We start from the raw sequence: 23,899 nt of genomic DNA, 5'->3' as shown, positions 1-23,899 counted from the left end.
TTTTCCCTTATGAAAAGTTTAGAAGTCTCATGTAAAAAAGTCATCTAAGAGTTAAGACTGTAGCTTCTCCTCTCTGCCTAGTGGGGCTCGTGCAGGGCACAGGGACCTGCACCCTGGCTGGAAAGCAGTAGCACGCTTCCCGGAGGGAATTTTGTCAAGAGTCTCCCTTATTATGAAGGGCTGTAGTTTTCAGAACTCAGAACACATGTATTTTTAATTCCACAAAGTGGAAATACCAGACTGATTCTGTTATCCAGTGTAGCGCGCAACCACAGAGATGGGAAAAAGATAAAGAATTTACTCCTGCATCTAAGAAGAAATAACCTTTATATAAGCACTTTATATAAAGCACTTTATATAAAATGCTTTAGCCAACAAATTTTTTCATTCAGAGTGAGAATGACATGTATAACCCAGTCCTAAACCTATTCCCCAGCCTGCAAAAGTAACAGAATCAACAGACAAGGACCAGCATGCTACCCTTTAGACAGGGTAACAAATGGCTCCTGCTCCAAAATGGGCAATCTGAATATTCCATACATCCCAAATACTGGAAGATCTCAGATTCATGCTCCAAATCAGAATGATTGCATGGTTGCACCTGCAGAGATAACCAGCAGTAAATTAAGAAGCATTCCATAAAACAACCAAATTCATAACCAGTAAGTTATAATATTTTTTTATTCATGTTAGAATTTCTATCAGTGTTTGAACATTAATATTTAGAGAGTTTGTACAATTTCCGTTCAAAGCTTAAAATGAGAACCACACTAGATCACAAATGGTAACTAAAACACAGTTCAGAATTGTATGAATATTCACACTCTCTTTCTCTCTTAACACTGTTAAACACTTTCTTTTCTCCAGGGGGTTTACAAGGAAAAGTGTGCACTGTAATTGTATCTCAGCAGTGTTCCAAAACATAATGGTATCATCATTACATATAAACTCTTTAAAAATATACTTCTGTCAAAAGACTTGATGACTACTATGTACACTACAAAAATAAATTTTCATATAAATAAATTATATGGCATAATTTTATCTTTGTAACTGAAATGACACAAACCCACTCCTACCAAACAGGCAGGCAATGAGACCCAGTTTGAATATTTTTTTTTCCTTTCAACTCCTTACACTAAAAGCTACAACAAGTCCATAATGTAAATGTTATATACTCTTTCCTATTTAACATTAGTAAGCACTCTATACAAATAAAAATCCATTAAACAGTAAAAACATAACTGTAATAGTGTTTCCAATAGAAATAAAATCCCTGCATTTTGTTTATTATAAACTGGCATGACAAATACTGTAAGAAAAACATTCTTATGATACAAAAATATAAATATCACCCATGATTAAAAAAGTTAAGAAACAAAACCAAAACAAAATAAATGTTGCCAGCCACTGAGTTCTCCCCTTGCCAATGTGACTATCAAAGAAGAAGGTCTACATTGTGCACAAAGCAGCAGACAGCTCACCCACACACAAGCACACAGGAAGACTCGGGCAGGGGCAGGTGGAAGACACTGCAACTTGCCCTGGGCCCCTTCCCTTCTGAGGAAGAGCAGGAAGCAAGGCAGCCGGCAGCATGGAACGGTGCCAGTGGGAGCCCTGCCAACCTCTGGCACGTGAGCGCACAAGCTTGGTGGTTGAAGGCAGCTTCCAATTAGTATCATACAGTTTTGTTGCAGAGTTTGTATGATCTGAGATCACTATGCTGCTAGTGCTAAATTGGGGCCCCTCATCTTTTTGTCATCAAGAGTTTTCACGTTAGACAGTGAACTGGACCAGTAGGCAGTTGCAACATTAACCCTTGGTGTGCACTGTAACAGTAGCTTATGTATCACAGGAATGACTCCAGGCTCTCGCCACCTGCTCTTCTAGCGTTCACATTGGAGATCTGTAAACAAGTGCCTCATATCAAAGTGTTTTCAAGTGAGCAAAAAAGGCATGGAAATTTGTGCATTCTAATTATCCCCATTCGTTTTGCTGGCAAGGTCTGTAGGCAAAGATAGACTCCCTGAAGCCACTGGAGAAAAACACTTTCCCATCAAAGAATTTGCCACTGCTATTCATGTATATATAAAGAAAAGCCCCACCACTGCTGTGTTTAGAAACTGAATATTGGTTGTGTTTGGCTCTGAATACAAAACTGAACATCTACTTGCTCTAAAAACAGCTTGGTGAAGGGCAGAAAAAAAGATGAAAAAGGAAGACAGAGATAATGAAAACTTGTGTTGCATTATTTTAAATTAAGGTTCTTTGTTCCTACAGTTTGCTTCCAACTGGAACACAGATTGTAGTGTTTTTCCAGACCCTTCACCTGCAGCAATCCCCTTTTAGTTTAAAAATAATAGTACAAAAAGCTAAATTAGTTTCGCAAAGAGATCCCAGTTTAGCTGTTATAATTAAAAGTGCCAATGCAGCATGGGAAAACACAAACAATAAAGAAAATAACTACCCAGGCCTTACGTGTCATTACCATCCCAGCCCACCAGAAAGCCATTTATATGTAAAAGTGAATATACTTTTTTTTTTAGTCCTTCTATTTGATTTTTAGTACTTACTATTAACTCCTTTTTGCCATGAAAATAAGGTGACCATAGATACTGCTTTCAATGCTGTAATGACTCAGCTAAGCTGTGGCTTACCATCAAACAATCCATTATCCAGCTTCTAATGCCATACACAATTAGCAGCATCAAAATAAGGCAGATGCTCATTGTATTTCTATAACCACCAGCACCTCTCAATATCCAGCACCTTTGGAAGTGAAAAAATAATGGTTATAGTGCTTGCACTTACCTGACATATTTTGTGAGGAAAAAAAAAAAATCAAAGCACTACATGAACTGTAATTAAGCCTCATAACATTCCTGGGAGGTAGGTAAGTGTAATTATAACCATTTTACAGAATGAAAAACTGAGGCATGGGGCAGTTAAGTGACTTGACCAAAGTCATGTGAAACAAGTCATTAAGGGTTTGGGAACTGAAACATAATTCCAAACCTCAACTCCCTATCTTCTTTTTAGTTTATTTTAGTTGGGCCTTTGATGACGGCAGTCTATAGCTGTATATATTGGTAAACAACAACAGAGTTTTCACTAGTGCCTACTAACAGGGAAAGCCAGACTCACATCAGCATCAGTGGGTTTGTAAGCCCACCAAGTGTTAACATACAGTAAAAGAGAAACTAGAGTACACCAGGAACATACACACAAAAGCATGCATATTTCCAGATGCACAGTTGGACACATACAGCAAAACAAAACCTGCACATTGCTAAGTCTATTTAAGCCTCCCAGATTAACTTGCTTTTCTTCATATTTGCTTATTTTAAAAATTACCACGCATAGCGTGTTTGAAAGTTAACAGTAACGTTTCATACTACCACAGGGTTGTGATACACAAATTTAAAATATTTTAAACAGACATGTACCTTTAAAAAATCCTATTACATAAGCAATATTTGCATAGAATTATACAAGTAAATTATAAAATATTTAAGCAGCACCAACTTATGCTGAAATTTAGAACTAGATTAAGCTTACTTGTGGCACAGATATCAATGTACAAAAAGTACAAAGAGCACACAATATTGTCCCCATTCTATTGCCCAAAGGCAACTTACTCCAAATTATACTACTTTACATTGTTCTTTTGTATATTACATATGTGTACATCTTTTAAATACTTAAAAGAAATATTTAACAAAATAATACAATAGGTTACAGTAACAGTGAACTGTTGTCCTGATGCAGCATGTCCTGTTCTACAACTTCAAGCAGTTCTTCTCTTCAAACAGTTCTGGAATACAGTTTTCCATCTTTGGCCTCTTCTTTGCTTCAGTTATTACCCTGTACAAATAAGGAGAGAGAAAAAAGCGAACATTTACTAAATTTCAAGAAAAACAAACAAACCAAACTAAGCCAACTAATTTCATTATTCTCTTGGTTAGAGTTAGCAGTCAGGAAATGCTGGCTCTGCTTTCATCTCAGTAATTAATTTCCTGGTGATGAAATATTGATGCTGATTTTAAAAATGTAGTTGCTTTAATTTCTAAGTTCCTAGTTTTAGATAGCTGTGAAAAATTCAGTCAAAACCAATGAAGAGTTGAAGAAGAAGTATCCTACATTGAATACTGAGTTTATTTAAGTCTCACATTACCATACATTTCAGCTTGAAAAAACTAAGCCCAAGTATTTCCTTATTCTGTGGATACTATTGTCATATTTCTAGACTGCAAGGCTAAAGGCATTCACATCTATTTAGGCTTTGGGATGTTTGGAGAGACATTTTATAATTCAAAAAGTGGTTTCATTTTGAATTATCATAAAAATTTCCATTAAAATTCTGTGTGTGCATATGTACGTGCAAAATATTCTAGAATCAAAATAAAATTACTTGCTCTGCTCATACTGGTGTCTGTCACTGAAAAGCTCAGACAAGCAAAGAGAAAAAACAGTAATCCACAGATAAGTAACGATTCTAACACCTTCTTTTTCCCCTGCAAGAGAAGAACATTGTAAAAATAATGAGAAATAGTTTTTCATTTAGGAGCCCCAAGAAGTTTTCAGTGTAAAAACTCAATGGGCAACTCTATCCTGTGCAAACTTGCAATTGCCACTGTAGCTGCCCCTGGTGAGGCAGAGGTTAGCTCAGACACCTCCAGTGTACGAGGTCACTGGAGAGGTCTCTGAAGGTCTCCCCAAAGAGCAGGGGATGCTCTGCTGAGCAGCAGTGCACTAGGCATGGTAGGACTTCCCACTTCTCACTTGGCTCATCTTCCAGAGGGATTCAGTCCTTATTATGGACTTTAAATTATTTCACAAACTATTTTATTCAAGAGATGACAACTCCTGAAGTAGCTGGCAACTTTACACTCTCCTAGGCAATGCCATTTTATATAGTGTTTTAGAGCATGCCTGATTCAGGGACCAGAAGACAGGACTTAGGCAAAGGTAAATGCAGCCACACAGCTCTGAAGATGTTGTACAACATCTCTGCTTTATTTTCCTCATCTGGTAAAGTGAGACTGTATGATGTACTTATCCATTTTGCAAGGCTCTTCAAAGTAGTAAATGTCTGAATGCACTATGACTTCCCAGTGTTGGAGTGCAATGTCTTAGCCAACCTCATGTCTAGTGCAAAATGTACTATATTCACAGTTAGCAGATTTAAGGCGATCAGTGTGACCTGTAAGTACTGCTCTATGTGAAAAATTACCTCTGAGAAACTTTATTTTTCCTCTTTCTTTTGATCACACCATTGCCTGACACAGGCCAAAGCTTGCAGTTACACGGAACGGACCTACCTTATTGTGAGCTGTTGCCAGGTATCCTTTCCTCACATTCAACATCTTGCAGTTCTATAACTTCCACTTTAGAATTTCTTCTTTCACACCGCACATTAAAAGGCACATGGGGGTCCTCAAATGGCACATGGCCGGCTTCGTGGTGTCCCTCATAGGATGGAAAGCTCGCTCCCCGAGAGCTGTGGCTGTGCAGGGCAGGGTGGACAGCAACAGTGACTGAGGCCGAGGCAGTCACAGTAGTGATAGGCTGGCAGTAGGCTGCTCCAGCGGCGCCCGCGGCTCCGAACGCCGGGCTCCGAACGCTGTGGGAATGAGCCTTGTGGCCCAAGCGATCCCTGCTGCTGCTGGGTCCCGAGTGCCCTTCAGTAGAAATTTCAAAAGCGTCCCTGCGAGGGCGGTAAGGAGGTGGTCGTGGCCCTTCCCTCGCTTCCCTTTTGGGCTGTCTGCCCTGATGCCACAGCTGCTGCGTGCTGAGCTCTGGATTCAGCTGCAGCCTAGGGCTCGGCTGATGCCTTGCTTCCGGCTGAACCACCTGAGAGAGACATGCATGGTTACGCCTCTGACAAAGCAAGTAAATACTACGCTTGCTTATATTTTATGCTGGGAATAATTATAGTAATGCTCTGACTCTACAAAGGGAACGTTGTGGAATCTGATAATTGATTTTCCCATGGTTTTTGTCTGAAGTTATTAAAACCTGGAAAGCACATCTTCAGAAAAACACAGGATGACAGCTGAAAACATTGTAACCTTCCTACATGCCAGTCCATCTTTTTAAAGGGATGGGTGACAAGCACTTGGTCTTAACTCAACAAGCAAAATTGCAGGCATTTGGAAAAGGCTATTCCATGCAGGGGACATGCACAGGATGTTAGTAGGGTAGTTTGTATAGACTGTAGGAATCTGTTTCCTGATTTCCATAAAGAGCGTGAAGCACAGCAGCTACATCAGTCAATAAACCATGACCAACTTCAAATGTGGCTGTGCTTGTACCTATTTCTAGGCCTCTGCTGAACAAAACCAGATCCACATTGCAGCTCAGCATGCAACATCAGCAGGGGTAGGAGACAGAGCTTTTTCACTTTCCTTTGAAATTGCAATTATGCCAGCCCAGTAGCAAGATGCAACAAGGCCCAAGATTTGGTACAACACTTAAACTGCTTTCTTCTGGCTCTAATCTTTCTCCCCAAAACGTGCTGTCACAGAGAGGTACATGATAGCAATCCACAAGGAGCTGTGTGAAAGAGGTTGGGATCTTGTAATCTCTCCTCCTCCTCTCTCTGAAAACAGTCATCAAACAGACTGAGAGCTCTCTCTTGTGGCTAGTGCCAATAGGATGTAATAGGAATTACCCATGCCAAAGGCCCTGCTTTTGTACCACCACATTACCCCCAACTCAGTTCTATAGGAGTGAATGAGGAAAACCTTCACTCCCTTCTAACAGGTTTTGGCACAAAGTCACAAAGCACAATCAGTCAGAAGGAGTTTCCCACAAATATAAATAGATTAAAAAAAAAAACAAAAAACAAAACACACCAAAAACTTCTTGCCATCCTGCTAGTCCATATGAAAGCTACTTACACCGGATCTTGCAAAGAGAGGATTCTCAGTTGCTTCCACTATTACTTGATGGACTGGAGCCCCAGGACCTCGCGTGGCCTCGTACTGATGCAGCTCTTCACTGATGCCAGATACTGTGGTTTGAGAGCTGTACTCAGAATCAGAGGAATCTGAAGCATTATTTGTGTGGCCAGGTGGCAGTGCAAACCTCACAGTACCGGGGGGAGGCTCAGGAGATGGTGTGGGCAATCTGTCCTGTCCGTTGGCTGGAGAAACCTGATGACAGCAACACTTTCAGTTACATTCAGCTAGCTTTACCCTTTTAATCACTAGTGCTTGACACAAAAAATGTTCTGCCAAATACACCCTGCCATGCCACAACAAGCTTAGCAACAGTTTTCTGACGAACATAGATACTGAACTGAAAAAATTAATCGGAATATAAAAGACATGACCTCCATCTGCAGATATGTATGTAAACAAGACTACACAGATTCTTCCGAGTATCATTATCTCAGGAAGAGCATGCATATGTGTATATGCAGGCACTTGCAAATATAAAAATAAAAATAATATGTGGGCTGTCCTCTCCCTCCAGCAAGCATTAGCAGTGATTTCAAAAAATCACCTTAGTGGGTTGGGACAGTGTTATTCTGCATCTATTTGCAAAGAGAGATGGATACACACATCACAGCAATATATATGGTAATAACACACATACACATTGTTTGAGTAAGAGACAGGTCATGCATACTGTTAGGAATTAAGAGATTACACACTGTTGTCAAAACTGTTTTACTAATATTAGAAGAACCCAAACACTTCTGAAATATACCAGTGCTGTATACATACCTTGTGTTTTATTCTTGTGCACGCACATATATATAGACATGCGAAACACAGCACACTGATTCTATACGTGATAAACATAACCCTATGTAACACAGTAATTGTATTAACTACTGAGTAGGTAATAAATGATCTACAACCAAATATAAAGTTGGTATCTGTGAATCCTGGAGTCTGGACTTGGACTTTGTAATGTAAAGTCATCAAGATCTAAGTGAAGCCTGCCCCACATCAAAAATGCTACATGAGGAAGGAGAATGCCACAGGGAGAGGTGACTGGGCAGTGGGGACCTTCTGGCAGACAGTCATGGTTATCAAGGTGTGGTCTGTCGACCACCACTGTGTGTGTTGGTCCACACAGGCCTTCCTGGTGGTCTGCTTAGTTAAACACTTCGAGGAATGCAATAGAGCCAGTGAGGTAGGAAAGTAGAAGGTATGTGTATAAAACAAACTATCTTTTGCAAAATATTGAGAGAAATCCTTCTTTTACAAAGTTGTTGGCATATCACATTATGCTAGTAGTATAAATAACACTATCAGGTTTACTTATTGTGACCTCTAAAACAAGACTTATTAAAGAAAAACTTTAAAAAAGAGTAGGATCAACTATGTAAGGAACAAAACTTTTAATAAAAAATTATTAAAAAGCTTGAGAGCAAGAAACTTAATCCAAGAAAATTTAAAAAATACTTTCTAAAACCGGGGCGTGATTGAGGGGGACAGCAGTGCAAACATAGTATTATTTTTCTGTTCACCATTAATTCTACTGACCTCAGGGTATGGTCCAAAGAATGAGAGAAGAACAGGAAGCAGCACCAATCCATTGAGAACTCCCAGAATGGTTAGGATTGCCAAAACAGCAAAGAAATACCTGAAGTACAGTTTAAATGGTTTGGGGGAGAGAATAGACACTGTTAGAAACAAGGGATTACAAATTACTCCTACATATGTTAAAATAATACAGATACTAAATTAACATATTATTAACATCAAAGGAAACAATTATATCACTTTCCATATAAGATATAGGGATTTTTACCTTTTGAATTAGAGAAGCTACATTCCACAAAGTGTTAGTTGAGAAAGGAAAGAAAAAAATGAAATTTGTTAATTTCCCAGAATCTAGAAGTACGTAATGTTATTTATGAATGTGTTACACAAACACAAAAATATGGAATGTGCAGGGAATCGCTGAATGGATTGAAAGCACAAATACAATGAAAAGGGGCCCCCATTAGTGAAAACCCAGCAGAAGCAAACAAATGAAGTGAAGGGTGTAGAATTTAAACAATTTTGTGTCGAAGGAAAAGAACCCCTCTTCTCCCAGCAGCTAATCCACTGTGAAATGCTTCTGCAACTTACAGCACAATGTCTAATTAAATCTACAGTATATCAGGTAAGGGTTTTCCTTGGCATTCATTAATCAAACTTAACGCCTAGAATTCTGTGAGTTCCAGTTTTACCAAAAAGCTTGAATTGCAACTCTTTTACAACACAGGAACCCGCTTTCTGCAAAGAAAATGCCCATTCTATAGTAAGCTTCAGCATTGTACTGAGTAAGAGCACTCCACAATGGCAGAGCTGCATTGCAGGCTAATCTTTTGTTGAACAATTTAGCATCTCTGAATACTCTTGTTTTGCGTCAGCCAATTCAAACATAAAGGCTGAAATACTATGGAAGAAGAGAAAAGTGCACAAGTAGTTGTCCTTTCCCACCACTGAGGGCTAAGGTCTGGGATCCTTCATGAATACCAAGGTAAACCTGTCAGTAAAAGGAAAGTCTTGCTAGTTGGTATTCGGCACAGCTGGGGCTCAGACTAAACTTAAGGCTGCATTGTAACTAATGATTTCAGGGACTCAGTCTTGGTAAATTCCTGGAGGAGAAGGCAAAGGGCAAGTTTGCTACTAATGGGTCTGCTGATTACATTGTCTAGCTGGCAACAAACTCTACTGCCTCCTTGTTTCCACATCTGATCAAATATATCAGACTCTTGTAAAACTATAAATATCCTGCTATTGTAAACATTTGGGAATTTCTGATCTGCATTAACAAAAATCAGCAAGCCAATCTGCTCTACTAACATAAACCACCAGAACTTTAAACTGGGACACAGATCAACAACAGACATTAAAAACATTTGCATCTCATCCATCTAACGTTAGAATAAACAGGAGGATTATAGCTTTGACCAGTAGGTGTATACAGTGTCTGTTAATTTACTTAATCTTCCACATTGCTGGACTAATCTGTCGCTTTCCGGAAGTTTAGGATCTTCTTCACCCACTCTAACAATGCTCAGGCTCCCCATACTTTATTTTATTTTATTTTTTAAACACAGCAAACTGAAGTGAGATTGTGCTACAAAAACAGAAACTGATGGCCAAAAAAAGTAAAATAACATAAGTTGAAAAGTTGAAAGGCTCATTTTATAAACTGAGAGCACATCCAATCCAAATTTGGTGTGAAGGGCTGCTACAATCTTCCATTTGCTATGACACAAAAATGTGTGCCAAAATCTCATCTGTTAAGTAGGAAAGTAGCACACAAAAAATATACCCCTGTAAATTTAGGTTAAATCTATCAGTAACCTGTATGTCAAAATGTTCCAACCCTTACAAAACCAGGTACTAAAAGAATAATTCTATTTCTTCAATACTAATTCAATAAAGCAAAAAAATAGTGATGGGGGGCGGGGGGCGGAAAGACTATTTCAGACATGGAATACCTGTATGGTAATAATCTTCATGCAGGTTTCATGAGCTCTAACTGCAAACCGCCTGTTTTCTTCAAATCTCTTTCATACAGCAACAAAAAGCCTTATGAGATTTAGCAGTCATTCTCTCAGTTCCTGCCCCTGACATTTGCTGTTCTTGTTGTCAAATGGATGTCAGTTAAGTCTAGTCATCTATCCAGCTTATGTCTACCTAAGTAGTTAAGCCATCTTTCAGAGCATTTTTATTTGGCCCAGTTCTACCTCAGTTCCATTTTAGGGCTTGGATTATTTTTTGTGTGCGTGCTATAGTTTACCACAAAGAGCCTGTGTTACTTCTAAGATTAGCCATTTTGCAGAGCTCCACAGATTGTTTGGAATAGAAGAGGATCTGTTTCATTGCACTTCTCAAATTCCCCTCAAGAAAAGACTTGCTTTCCTCTATACTTGACAAACACACATTCTTAATTATATTCACAAGAAACAGCCTGCTTGTAGTTCTACACAGAAGGGCCTTTAGGCTTTGCTGTACAAAATTTTAGTATGAAGTTCTGTGTTCACATTTATGGTTCCCCAGCTCCCAAACAGCGCCTTCTCCCCCCATATCCCCCACCCCTTTTCCTCATAATGTAAAACCTACATAAGGATAGAAGGGGAAGGCCCTGAGAGAGTCACTTACAGCACAGTTGAATGTTTGTAGGTTCATATGTCTTTTGCATACAAATTTTTATGCATACAAGAAGTCTGGAGGACCTCAAGGCTAAATGTCAGCTGCAGCTAATACTGGACAATACATGATGCTTTGAACTAATTCAAACCCGGATTCAGCAAACTTTCTAAAGAGCTACATTTTTGTGTTCCTTCATGCTAAGTGTCAGATTTTCCTGGAACAGATTTTAATGTCAGCAATGGAAACACTACCATGTCTAGCAAGTAACAAGGAGTTAATAAAACAGAGGGAAAGCAGGACCATGACATAAGCATACTTAACACACCATGCATAGTAATAAAATGACAGATTCACTGAAGTGAATAAAAATTTAAAGCACATTTATTTTTACTTTTCAAAGAAAGTCAAAACACAAAAATCCTTTACCTGACAATAAAATCAAACTCTGATCCTGCAAGCATTAACACCCCAAGCAGAGTGGACACGGCCCCATCCAGCACTGGTGCAAACATGTGTTCCAATGCAAGGACAGCCCTATGGTTCCTGTCTCCTATGGCAGTTAAAAATGCCTGTAAAACAAAAAAGTCCATTTCCTTAGGCAGATGTATACAACCTTCTAAACAGCCTCTCTCCTAGCATACACAGATTTCCATCAGTTAATTACTCTAAACTACAGTTTATTAAAGTTATCTCTGGAGCTGCCTAACCCAGAGAAGGCTTGATCCTGCAGGTATACCACGTAGCAGCTGCTGAAGTCATGCAACCAGAGTAAGCACTGATAACAGAGTCAGACCATAATAATTCTGGAAGCAATGCCTACTTGCAACAGTAGCCTTTTGTCTCTGGATTTGCCTATTTCCACCAGAAAAGAATCCATATCCTGGTGAAAGCACTTCAGGTGTGAAAATTGCAGGGCTGCTCCTCTCATTCTTGTGGGTCCATGGCTTCTGTGACTTTTTTTAACATTTTCATTTCACTCAAAAAAGTTTTTGAAACTTTTAGTACTTTGAATCTAGCAGTTCTATACATACAAAATTATCCTAGGAATAGTGCTGAACATGGTAGTATCTAAGAAACAATATCAGTAGTGAACTGTCTTCATCCCTACAGCTCTGCATGAATAAGCTTTATCAAGAACATGCAAATGCTGGTGTTACAAATTTGTCTACTCTGTGTATGACTTAATGGTTTAAGAAAACAAGAACCTGACTGATTTTCTTACTGTGATTTGTAAGGGCTCTCTTTAGTTAATTCCCTACTGGCTATTAAGATATGTGCTGAAGCAGCTATCTCCCTCACAGTCCTGGAATTTAAGTCTCTCTTCTCTAGAACTAGAAAAAAAACAAGGTCACAATTCACAAGCAATAGCAGAAAACTGACCCACAACTGAATTGTGAATCACTCTTAAACTCAATTAAATTCAGCATTAAAAGTTCCAGCACTACCTTTTTTATTTATACAACACTGATTTGACTATTTATATGTTCCAAAGTTTTTATCTCCAGTGTCAATGTGAGAAAACCACTATTTTCAGTCTGCTTGGCATTTTACCTTCAGGCACAGGTGACCTGTAAAGTCCTGTAAATTAAATTAGCTTCTTCCCATCTAAAAACAACTGTTTTGTCCTTTTTTTATTCCATTTTTCCTGGTTTAAATCTTCAATACTAAGAAGCTGTCATTTCTTTCTTCCTCATCTACACTAACACTTGCCAAATGATTCCAAGTCCTAGCAAATTCATTTACCTCCAAAAGTCTATCTGTAGCAACAGGGGGAAAAAGGTATCATCACTTGAGGGATCCAGTTGCTCCTCTTTAACCTTACCCTACTTCCACTTTGGTTTTTCTCAAAATTATTATTTTCATTTAGGGTGACTTTATATGCCCTAACTCTGTACATCATCTAAACAACTAGATAAACAGTAGAAAAATATTTTCCTACAGACTGCAAGTTTGTGCCTACTATTATTAGCCAATGGCTTCTGAAAAGAAGGTGCAGATTTTACAAATAGAACAATAATTCAAACATGTTCACATTCAATAAGTGCAGAAATACCAAATGATACAATATCTAATTTTGAAAAACTCCTCTGAAGAATTCTCTTTTGTGAGATAGAGACTCTACACGCAAGAGGAAACAAAAAGCTGTGTAACACTGATGCAGCAACACAGAGGCTTCAGACAAGGATCATGAGAGTCTGGAATGAAGCAAGGTGATTTAAGATTTCTGTTTTCTCTATATAATTGCAATAATCAGACAAACAGGTATCACAGTTAATGTATTCTCTCTTGTCTCCTGGGAGACTGACTCAATAGTTAGGAACCACCTCATCAAGGTCAACTCTGTTCCATTGAGATAAACAGAAAGGTACACAAAATTGTGACCATTCCTTCTGAGAATCATGTCACTGATGAGAAACTGTAAGGATTTGTGATCTGAACATTGCCACCATTTTATTTTAAGACGTTTTTTAAATGCTTCTTGATTTTACGTACCAAAGCAACATGAACAGTGAATTCCACACCAATGCCAACAGAAGCAATCAGGATAACCACAGGCACTGCACTCAGCTTTATTCCAATTAGACCCATCATGCCAAACAGCTCTACAGTCATCAGAGCCAGCACCACCACCTAGATGATTTCAAACATCTGTTAGTATCTTCTTATACTCCAGACAATGAGAAGAAAGACATTTCAAAATAACATGGTTACCATAGGACATATTCCTCAAAGCCATCCTATATTCCCAAAGACAAGCTGCTCTTACATTTTTCTCAATGGCAACAAATGCTGAATTGCCAGTCCATATTACACCCTAAGAACCAGTTAACACATGAAGCACTGGCTTTGTATTTGTTACATCAGTGAGCTGAAAAACCATTTATTCCTCCTTATCATGGATACTCCCAAAAGGTACATTTTTCTTTTTCATCCATCTCTCAGACAATCCTTCCAGAAAAAGTATCTTTCAGCTACCTCTCTTGAGGTAGCTGAACTCTCTTTTGTAGAACTGCAAATATAAGTGAGGATGTCTAAAGCACAGAAGAAAGTGAATGCCATAATCAGCTGATGAGTCTCAGGTTACAGAGGGACTCTGAGCTTTTAAGGTATTTGGGGGGGATTGACATGGACAAAGTGAACAGTTAAATATAAGAGGAAGCTTTTATTTTTCTTTCATCTACCTTGTAAAAAAAACTGAGGAAAAGAGAGGGAAGGAAATCTGGAGAATCAACTTTAAAAGTAGCTAAAACCAAGCAGGGAAAAAAAAATAGACACACTTATAAAAGCAATGGTGGTCTCTGAAAATAAACTCCTTTTCCAAAGGAGAAAAAGTATGCACTACAATAAGTGATTTTATAAGCTAATGAATCAAGCATAATAACATAAACTGCTTGATAAGGTGCTATGAAAAATATTCTAGACTAAACATTTACCTTTTAACATACCTGTCATATAAATATACATTAAAAAAATTAGTAACTGTTTTATGCTTTTCTACTTCTGGCGTTTTATAAACCATACAATATTTTATGGAATTTAAACATAGGGACATCATCATTCAATTTAACTTGAATGTTTACTGAGAGGCTTTTGGTGCCTTGCAGAAAGCATGGAGGAGTATCCTTTGCAGTTTACAATTTTATCCTCTTTCTGCTCACTCAGTTACAGGCTTTCCACAGTCCGTACAGTACAACATAAGCATTGCAGTTTTTTCCAGAAATATTGCATTCAGAAATGGCTGGGAAAATTTACAGACAAGCTAGTCATAAGCAACTGCCTTGGAAAATAATTATGTGTGACAAAAGAAGAGAAGGAATACAGAATTAGAAACTGTTTTAATAAAGCTCTTAATTTTCCTCTGTGTCTTTATTTCTTATGTTAGTGTGCATTTGAGCAAGGGTAAAAGTTTATATAACTTTCTAAGAAACCTTTAAACCTGCAAGAAAGGTGGCCAGAAGATTAAGGTTATTAAGGTTTGTACCTTCAGCATGAACCCTACCCCCTCAAGTTGAATAAATATATAATGAATGATGCAATATACATACTCCACCAGAGGCCCAGACATAAACAAAACCTTCCCGACTACAGCAAGAGCTATGCTGAAAGGAATTTGACTTCAACAAAGACCCTTATAATAAACTTACAATGATCCCAGCTGTCCAAGGGTTTAGGAGAAAGAGGGCACACACCAGAAACGTGCAAGCTAAAACCACGCTAATGGATAAGAGGAGCCAGTGACGAAGTCCAATGTACTGCTCCCAGAAGAGAAATGGGTAACCATTAGGGTAGCTGGAGATCCCCAGGCTGGTGTAGTTATTACAGATAGCTCTCACTTTCTCGATAGCTTCCACAAAGTCAGAAGTTTCACGCAATCCATTGAGGTAGAAAGGAAACTGAGCATATTCTATGGGCTCGGCTGCTGGAACTAGGAAAATGATAACAGTGTTAAAATGCACTTTTGGGAAGAAGATGATATACAGAGACCAGAGTTAGCAAAACATTTTATTCTTCACAGCAAAATGAATAAAAGGTGGTGAATTTAAATTTACTTGTTTGGAATAAATTATAGTTTTAAAAATCTCCAAAAAAGAGAAACTGGAACCAGTACATGAGATTACTCTATTTTATCATGCAGTGTAGTGGGATGAACACAGCCTCCACCAAGTTCCCTAACAGTTATAGATAATTTAACAGTTATCTTTCAATCCATGTATTTAATCCTGATCAGTGCTATAGTGCTTTTTACTGAATCCCTAGTCAAAAATCCCTAACTGCAACATAAGAATAGACAATCACATAATTTAAAATTTTATCCAACTGCTCCTCTTTTATGCAGTTTCTTCAAAATCAAAGGTCATTTCCCTGAGATTAACTGAGATCCACTGACACAAAACTTGAGAAAAAACAGACTTGAGCAGGTTGGTTGTTTTTTAAAGATTTCCATTGAATATCTGGAAATTCAGATAGAGAAATCCACATTCAGATGGAAATCAGTGGAGGAAAAATCCCCATAATATAGAAGTAATGGCTTACTGAGGAAATACATAACTTTTTATCCTTTAATAATTTGACAAACCAACACTCTCCATACTTCTTTTTTAGTGTAATGCAAGGTCTACTCTATGACTAGAAAAGAAAAGGCTTCTTCAACAAGCTTTTGGTTACTGCCATTGTGTGTTCCAAACCCCACAGCTTCATTCAGTTGACTTGCTTAATATGATTTGCCCTATTATAATCTCAACTATAAATTTTCATTAAGACAAAACTTGGCTGACTGCCACAAAGCTCTAGGGTTTGGATACACTGAAGCATGGTTATCCAACCTCATTTCCAAGTACACCAGTTGTCCCCTATATGCCCTCTCTCCTTCCCTACTGGTGTCCAACTAGCAATCCTCAATTGAAAGCTGAATCAAAGCCAGCTTTTGGTATTGGTGCCAGGAAAACAGTCAATAGTGTAAAGTGGAACTTCTCCCCTAGTACCTCTAGCTATTTTACAATATCAGTGCAGTAGCTTAGTGTATGAGTCACCTTGGTAAAAATTTCTTAGATACTAAGAATTGAGAACAACTATGACAGAATTTCAGTAATGAAATTTCAGAACAACTTAGGCAGGAATTTCATTAAATGCCCAGGTTTCCCACACAGACACAACTATCAGGCAACACTTCAAAAAGCAATGCTTACTATAAATTTTTAGACCTTTAAACTGTCCTATAACTCATTATTCAACATGACAAAACCCTGCAATGGTGTCACAGTCACAGTGGTGCTTGGATCTCCTATGGCTACAGTGCAACACAACGTCTTCTCCTGCTTATGCTTCTGAGCCCTGTGCAGCATCAGGGGTTAATGGTGCTTGAAGGAAAGAGTGGGGGCACTCATGTAAACTGTAGGATGTTAGGATGAAATGTTACTTACTCCTCAGCCGTGTTTCTGGCATGTAGTCTGCTTTGTCATGGACCCACTCTGGGCGGTGAGGGCGGATGTTGGCTTGCGAGGCAGCATACGCCACAGGGTCATTGCTAACCCAGGCTGTCAGGTAGATGTAGAAAGCATTTGGGTTAATGATTCCATCCGCATCCACCAGACGCTGTTTAGTCAACTGCAAAATGGGAGAAGATTAGAAGCCTTTCAGAATAAGTTTTGCTTTCAGCGCTCTTGCCATACTGCTTTCAATAAATGGCTGGAGATGCAGCACACGTATAGGAGGGTAAAAGCAAGAGAACATGAATCTTCACTTGAAGGGATTTACCAGTAAACTATTGTTGGACAACACAAACAAAATGTAAGAAAATGCAGGGACAGTAGTTACTTATACATTAGTACTCATATCATATTTACAATAACCAGTAAATCAACAGATGGTTCCAGAATACACTGAACCAATTAAATCCAAATTCTGAAAGACTGCAGCCAAGAACGAAAAACAACCAAGTTGGAGGAACATATTTAAAGACACGGAAAGAAAATCTGGCAAGAGTCCCTATACATGTCTGTGTGCAGTTAACCTCTGTTGTTAACACTGAAGGAAATGCCACCCAGTAAATGGAGGAGAGCTATAAAAATAAAACAACATCTGTATAAATTTTGCTAACACTTGCCTCCTATGACCTATGTGTTCAGAAAATGCCCAACGTCAAAAAAGCAGATGACTGCCCCATGTTATTTGGGTCACTGTGGGCAAATACATCTGTGGGGTAAACAGCAGTGGTGTACTTCCAGGGTTCTGTTAGCCAAATCCTTCAAAGATAGAGCTCTTACAGAGCACTCCATGGGTGAAAAGTATTACTGGGGCTTTTTGTTTTGTTTATTTAAAATTCTGGCTGAGCTCCAGTTCCAGGTCTTTTTAATGAAATGAAAAACAACAGTGACAGCAGTTAAAAAAAAAAAAAAAAAGTTGGATTTCAAGGATCTGGATTCAATTAGTCCACAGGATATGCAACAACTGTATGTCTTCAAGCTGTCTCTGGAACTGCACAGTACAGCGCCCAATCAACCCCTGTGGGTGCACCACACTTTTCTCCCTCCCAGGCACAGGAAATTATATCAGCAGCTGCAGTCCACTTGCATTTGTTCCACAGCATACCTGGTACACTCTGCTAAACAAAATCTCACTGAAGGTTTTCTCTTCAACTCCCTTTCTTTGCCTAATTCATTGCTGAAGCTTCATTCAGACCTGACAGCATGTTGCATGTGGCTATACAGCAGTGTGTTTCACACAGTACAGTAACTTTGAACAATGTACTCTGTAAAACTGTCACCTTTAATACCAGGAAGAAAAAAGAAAGATAGTAAGCAGAACTGCCAAGAAGCTCATTAAAAACACTATTTTTCTGCCTGAAAGCACAGTGAGTTGATGATGACTCCTAGAGAAGAGAAGGTATGTTATTAAAGAATTTCTTCTTCAGCATTTGAAATCTAATTTTAGTGTAAGGAGTCATTCCTAATGTATTCCCACTTACAAATGGCTACAGCAAATGCAGTCATATGCTGCGGTAACCTCAGGCATATTTTATTTACTCAGCTTTAACAACTGCCATTTGTAGTTCTACAGCACTTTAGATGTATTTAGTGAAGGTGATACAAGAATATGATACTGCATGCAATCATTTCAGTCTCCTTCCTCTATAATTCATAAATATCTTTTTTAAAATGTTCTTCTTTGAACAAATCAGTAGGAACAAATCAAATAATTGCAAATGTCCAGCATAGGACTAAACTCCATACACTTATGGATGTAGAGAAGTATTTTTCACAATTTCCATGGAAACCGAGCATGTCTGGCATGGGAGCACAAAATGCATACCACCTAGTAACAATAAAGGACTGGTATTTGCCATGTTGATTTGAACACTTTGCAACATAGGCCGTACTGCATCTCAGGAGTGGCTTCAGCAACATCAGCAAGGCCATACAAGAAAGGCATAATTCAGACATTCAGCTCCTTGAGCTGGAAAAAAGATACTACAACCTCTGTAGACCTCCCCCAACTCCTGATGACTTGTGTATTGTTATGTAAACCAGCATGGACTCTGATACACTACCTGGCTGATGTCAATGGGCTTTGCATGGTTGCCTGTTTGCACCAAGAGTTTGTAAGCCAAAACAGCATCGTCAGAACCATTTTTGTAGCTGTTGTACGTGATCTTCCCAGTTTCCCAGTCGCTGTCAAATGCATCCTGAAGTCCTGAGGAGTTAAGAGAGGCAAGGGGAAGACAGAATAAGCAGGTGAATAATCACTATTATAAACAAGTTTCAGAAGGAGAAAGAATAATGATGCTTTTTCAGCACTGAATCAGGATGAAAATTATCGACCTGGTGCCTCCTAAATTTGGGGCTCCACACTGCCAGTGTGTGGGAAGTGTCAGTTGCATGTCCAGTATTTTGCCCAAAGAAAGGCAGGGGAAGCAAGAAAATGCAAGGGAGAAGACCCCAGGTTGTGCAGACCTGTAAAGTTGAGCTAGCAAGCTGCAGATGCCTTGTGAACTGGCAAAAATGGCTTCCCCTCAAGGGAAATTGAAGATCTTCTCCAAGCATTCCACTTGGAAAAGTGTATGGGAAAGAGTTGATCTTGTCTAGAACAGAAAAGGGCTGAGCTCAGCCCTCATCCAGCTTCACCATGCTACAACCAGAGGAGGCATAAGTCTGTTACCTAGAAGGGAAACATTCTCCTAAACTCACCTCTGCCTCACTAAAACCCTGGCTGAGTGCACTGAGCCACAGAGGAGGACACACACCACTCTCATTACTGTTTTGAGCTACTGCAGAGCACTGGGGCAATAGCTTCTACAGTATAACCAGAAATTCCACTATGAGCGGGGAGAAAAACACACTCAAACTTTCAACTTCAAACAGCAACTCAGCTGCTCCTCAAGCACAGCATGAGTGAACACAATTTTGTCAATTTGTTCCATCTGTTCAACTTGTGCAGCTAATACAAGTCATGGGATCTGCTGCCAGCACATGTAAAGATCACAGCCAACACCTATTCACTCTCAACTGTTATTTTCCTCCTTGCCACCCTTCAAGGAGGACGGAATACCTCACAGCAGAAATTTGGATCAGATTTAGTACAGGAAGCCACAGCCCAGTACAAGGAGGCTCTGTGCAAGCAGATGACAAACCGCATGTCCAGGGAAGGGAAGAAAAAGACTGGGGGAGTGGTGGTGGAGGAAATCGTCAACCCACCTCACAGCTGGGTCGAGGAGACGTAATGAAAACCATTGCTGCACACTGGATAGGTTAGCTACAGCTACACTGAGATAAGAGCACTGGAAGAGAAAATGCCCCCAGCTGACACTGTCTCCAGGGCAGAGTACCCATTCCCATTGACAAACTCGTCCTCTCTTCCTTAAAAAACTGCCTCCCATGCTGTCTCACTAAATCATGTCAAATCATGTGAAGCCAACAGGCTGAGAACCAAATGATGAAAGAAGCCTCCCAGATCTCTGCATGCAGTCCTCTAGCACTGCTCCAGGAGGAGGACAATTTGCCATCAGGTTTTCTGACATCACCAAAGGACTTTGAGGTTCCCTTTCAAAAAAGCACTGTTTGCTGGCACCGCAGAGAGGGGAAACATTGGTAAGAGTATACAAAAATACCAATCCATCCCTTCTGTGCCAAGTCCAGCTCCACATCAGTTTCTCACAAAGTGGCCAGGTGAGAGTATTTGGGCTATCATATCAGTGACAAGAAACACAATGACTTTGGAAAGTGAAGAGGATGCTGTCAAAAAAGCACACGGAAAAGAAGGAGATGACCTAATTATAGTGTAACTTCCAGTAGAAGTGTCTCCCTTCCACAGAAGGAGCACACAAACTGCTATGATAGACAGCATGTCAGGGCAGAGCTTTCACATAAACATCCCACCCCTGTCAGGGGGCTCCACAGACACAATAATAAATAAATCCATCGGCACGTGACATTACCAGTTTGAGGTTGCAAAAAAGGGCATGTACTTGGAAACATTACTGCAGTGGGTGAAAACTCAGCTCTCTGATGTCTCCACCACATCCCCCTGCTCCCCTGGTCTCACAAGTTTGGTCATCCTTCAAACCCTGCTCCTTTTTACACTTTTATTCTTCAGCCAGCTTAAACACTTTATGTTTCAGGTCATTTTATAACTCACCTTGCTGAAACAAAGTCTACAGAATGTTAAGAAACCATTGGCAGTTGTACTTAATTTCTGAAGAATTTCAAACTTGCAAGAAGTAAAATTTGCCATTACACTTTGGAATTTGTAGTAGACTTTGCTCCTTTCATGTTCATGACAATTATTTTAATACACATTTAATCTATCATAAATGGGATAAATTATATGTTTCTGGGCAGAAAGATGAAAGTATCTTGCTGACATCTTTCTGCAGAAAAGTTATAGAAATTAAGGGAATTTAAAAAACTTTATATATGGGATTTTTTCACATAAGCAGTTACTTTTGCTTAGTGCTTCAGAAGAAAGTGACAATATTGAAAAATATGTAGGAGTAGGGGTGAGGAGGGAATCCTACTGGCTCATGTGAGCTGCCATCTTGAAATATCAGATAAGATTTCCCTTTGCAAAAACAAGCCTAATTAGAAGCCATCAGGGAATCCAAGCTACCTAATTTACATTTGGTCAATAACAAAAGCAATGTTTACATTATGTTTACAGCTTAAATGAATGATTAGTGTGAACTTTTCTTCTGTTGCATTTTCAGTAACAGAAAATATGGTAACATAAACAATACTAGAAGGCAAAATAAAAGAGATCTCTGAAAAGAGAAGTGCATGAAGCAGAAGGCACACTCCACTATTCGATGAGGAAGAATGTACAGCTAAACCAAGGATGTCTTCTTAAAAATGTAAAATGTTCTTCTTAAAAATGTAAAAAATGTTGCATTCTTCTTTCTGCTGGACAAATGTGAGCATGTCAGAAGGCCATCTTGAGCCATTAACCTCTGGCACTGGATACACAGTCAAGTTGGCAGGAATTAGCCATGCAGGTCAAAGCTGTTCCTGCTTCGATTATCCAGTCCTTCAGCACATAAAACTACGCCAGTAGAACTGTTCTACCTCACAGAGGATTCTCCCTGAATCTAGCCTAAACCTGTACCTTGTTTGTAAATATTATCTTCATCTTCCCTTCCCTTGACTCCTTTGGCATCAGCCACAGTTAGTAACAATCAGGTGTTATTCTGCCTGTTACTCGGCACCTTTAGCTAACTCCCCAACTATGACAAGCACGGCAGTGCTTAGTACAACAGTCTAGCTCCCCCTGTAACATCAATGCCCTGTACCACTTGAAAATTTAGTATATATTGATACATCTCAATATCCTCCTTTACAGCCTTGTGAATGCAGTATCACACTCTGTGCAAAGAGCCCTGCAACTTTACAAAGCAGCAGGGTTGTATTAATTGTGACCCCTTCAGAAAAGGTGTGGTGGAGAGATAAGGATACAGACCTAAATGCTAATTAACAATCATAATGATTAATTCTAAACCTGTGTGTGATCAAAAGGCTGATCCATGGCCTGTCACAGGGCTGGCATGTCACATGGACCACAGCAAGTCACTAATTGCTTCCTGGAGTCACCCTTACTATAGCTGTAACATTTTAGTTCCATGCAGCCTGTCAGCATGCTCTGGGTACCAGGAATACACTCAGCTCCAGAGGAAGAAAAACAGAGGACAAATAAGGATAGGCTGGCTAATGTGGACTGGAGGGGAAAAGTAACTATGTGCTGAGCTAAATACAGAGTAGGAACACCTATGAGAAGAGCATGTCTGGAAAGAACACACATGAGCACAGTCATACAGCATGAGGGGGCATGCAGGCCCTTGGCTCTCTTAGCACAAGAGAGACACAAAGGACTGCAAAGAGGACACACAGGCACCCAAAGTGAAAGAGGTTTGGGAAAGTATGTGGTGCGCCTGACAGAGGGGCACTGGGAATGGGAGTACTCCTGGGAGTAACACCAAATGGGCCAGCCTCCAGCATTTCACTTTGAGCAGCCTGCAAGGGAGCAGATCCAAGGGCACCTCCTCCTGACTTTATCGCTGGCAGACTGTGCTGAGGTTGAGTACTAATAAAGCTTCCTGAGCACAATCTCAGATTTCCATCTCCCTCATGGGAGAGGGGGAAAAAGAGAAAGGAGGGGACACCAGATACACTTTTTCCTACTGTTTTGGAACAGCAGCAAAAAATAACCACAAATGTAACAAAGTAAACAGCAGAGGCTTAAGAGAATTTGGAAAAGCATAGAGAAGGACGATTGCTTAGAATTTCAGCAAGTACAGTAAGGTTCCAATCCAGCAAACATCCAGCTATGTTGAATTTTCTTCCTGCCAGTAATGCTGTCCCAATATGCTTATGTGAGCAAAATATTTTAAATAAAGCTTACAGTAAGTAGATTGCAATTAATGGATCCAATGTATTTTAAAACCATTAAAAATCCCCAAAGCTAATAGCTGAAGTACTGCTTTGCATTATTTAGCAATGCATTAAACACATGGGAAACCTCATTTTGTACAGATTTGTCACTTACATGCATCTGCCTTCCTAATATTGTTCAACATATTTTCAGAAGGAATAAAATACGTCAGATACTGACCGTTACTTATATGTTCTCTAAGAATCATTGGCTACAGTGGTCACACAATTAAGTTTAAAATTTACAGTGTCACCAGGTCAGCACAATTTTTTTTTTTTTTTTTTTTTTTTTTTTTTTTTTTTTTTTTTTTTTGCAAAAGCTTCCTAGAAATTCTCCCAATAGAAAGTCATAGGTAGGACCAAAGTAATCCTGGG

General features: G+C 39.3%; 1 protein-coding gene across 1 annotated transcript in view; it reads right to left on the bottom strand.

Annotated features, from left to right (window-relative positions):
* Positions 1–663: 663 nt before the first annotated feature.
* The window catches only part of PTCH1 (patched 1), a 65,612-nt gene continuing 42,376 nt past the window's right edge, over positions 664–23,899 (bottom strand). The window contains exons 16-24 of the mRNA XM_053931392.1: positions 19,159–19,301; positions 17,033–17,216; positions 15,257–15,537; positions 13,605–13,742; positions 11,538–11,680; positions 8,502–8,601; positions 6,903–7,157; positions 5,322–5,853; positions 664–3,864 (exon numbers count right to left, since the gene is read on the bottom strand). Of these exons, the coding sequence (XP_053787367.1) occupies positions 5,323–5,853; positions 6,903–7,157; positions 8,502–8,601; positions 11,538–11,680; positions 13,605–13,742; positions 15,257–15,537; positions 17,033–17,216; positions 19,159–19,301 (1,775 nt within the window). The 3' untranslated portion in view covers positions 664–3,864; position 5,322. The remainder of the gene's footprint in view (positions 3,865–5,321; positions 5,854–6,902; positions 7,158–8,501; positions 8,602–11,537; positions 11,681–13,604; positions 13,743–15,256; positions 15,538–17,032; positions 17,217–19,158; positions 19,302–23,899) is intronic.

Source organism: Vidua chalybeata, chromosome Z (genome assembly GCF_026979565.1).
Source record: "Vidua chalybeata isolate OUT-0048 chromosome Z, bVidCha1 merged haplotype, whole genome shotgun sequence".
NCBI classification, from domain to species: domain Eukaryota; kingdom Metazoa; phylum Chordata; class Aves; order Passeriformes; family Viduidae; genus Vidua; species Vidua chalybeata.
The sequence above is the reverse complement of the archived record's forward strand: the minus strand, read 5'-3'. Positions and strand labels throughout refer to the sequence as shown.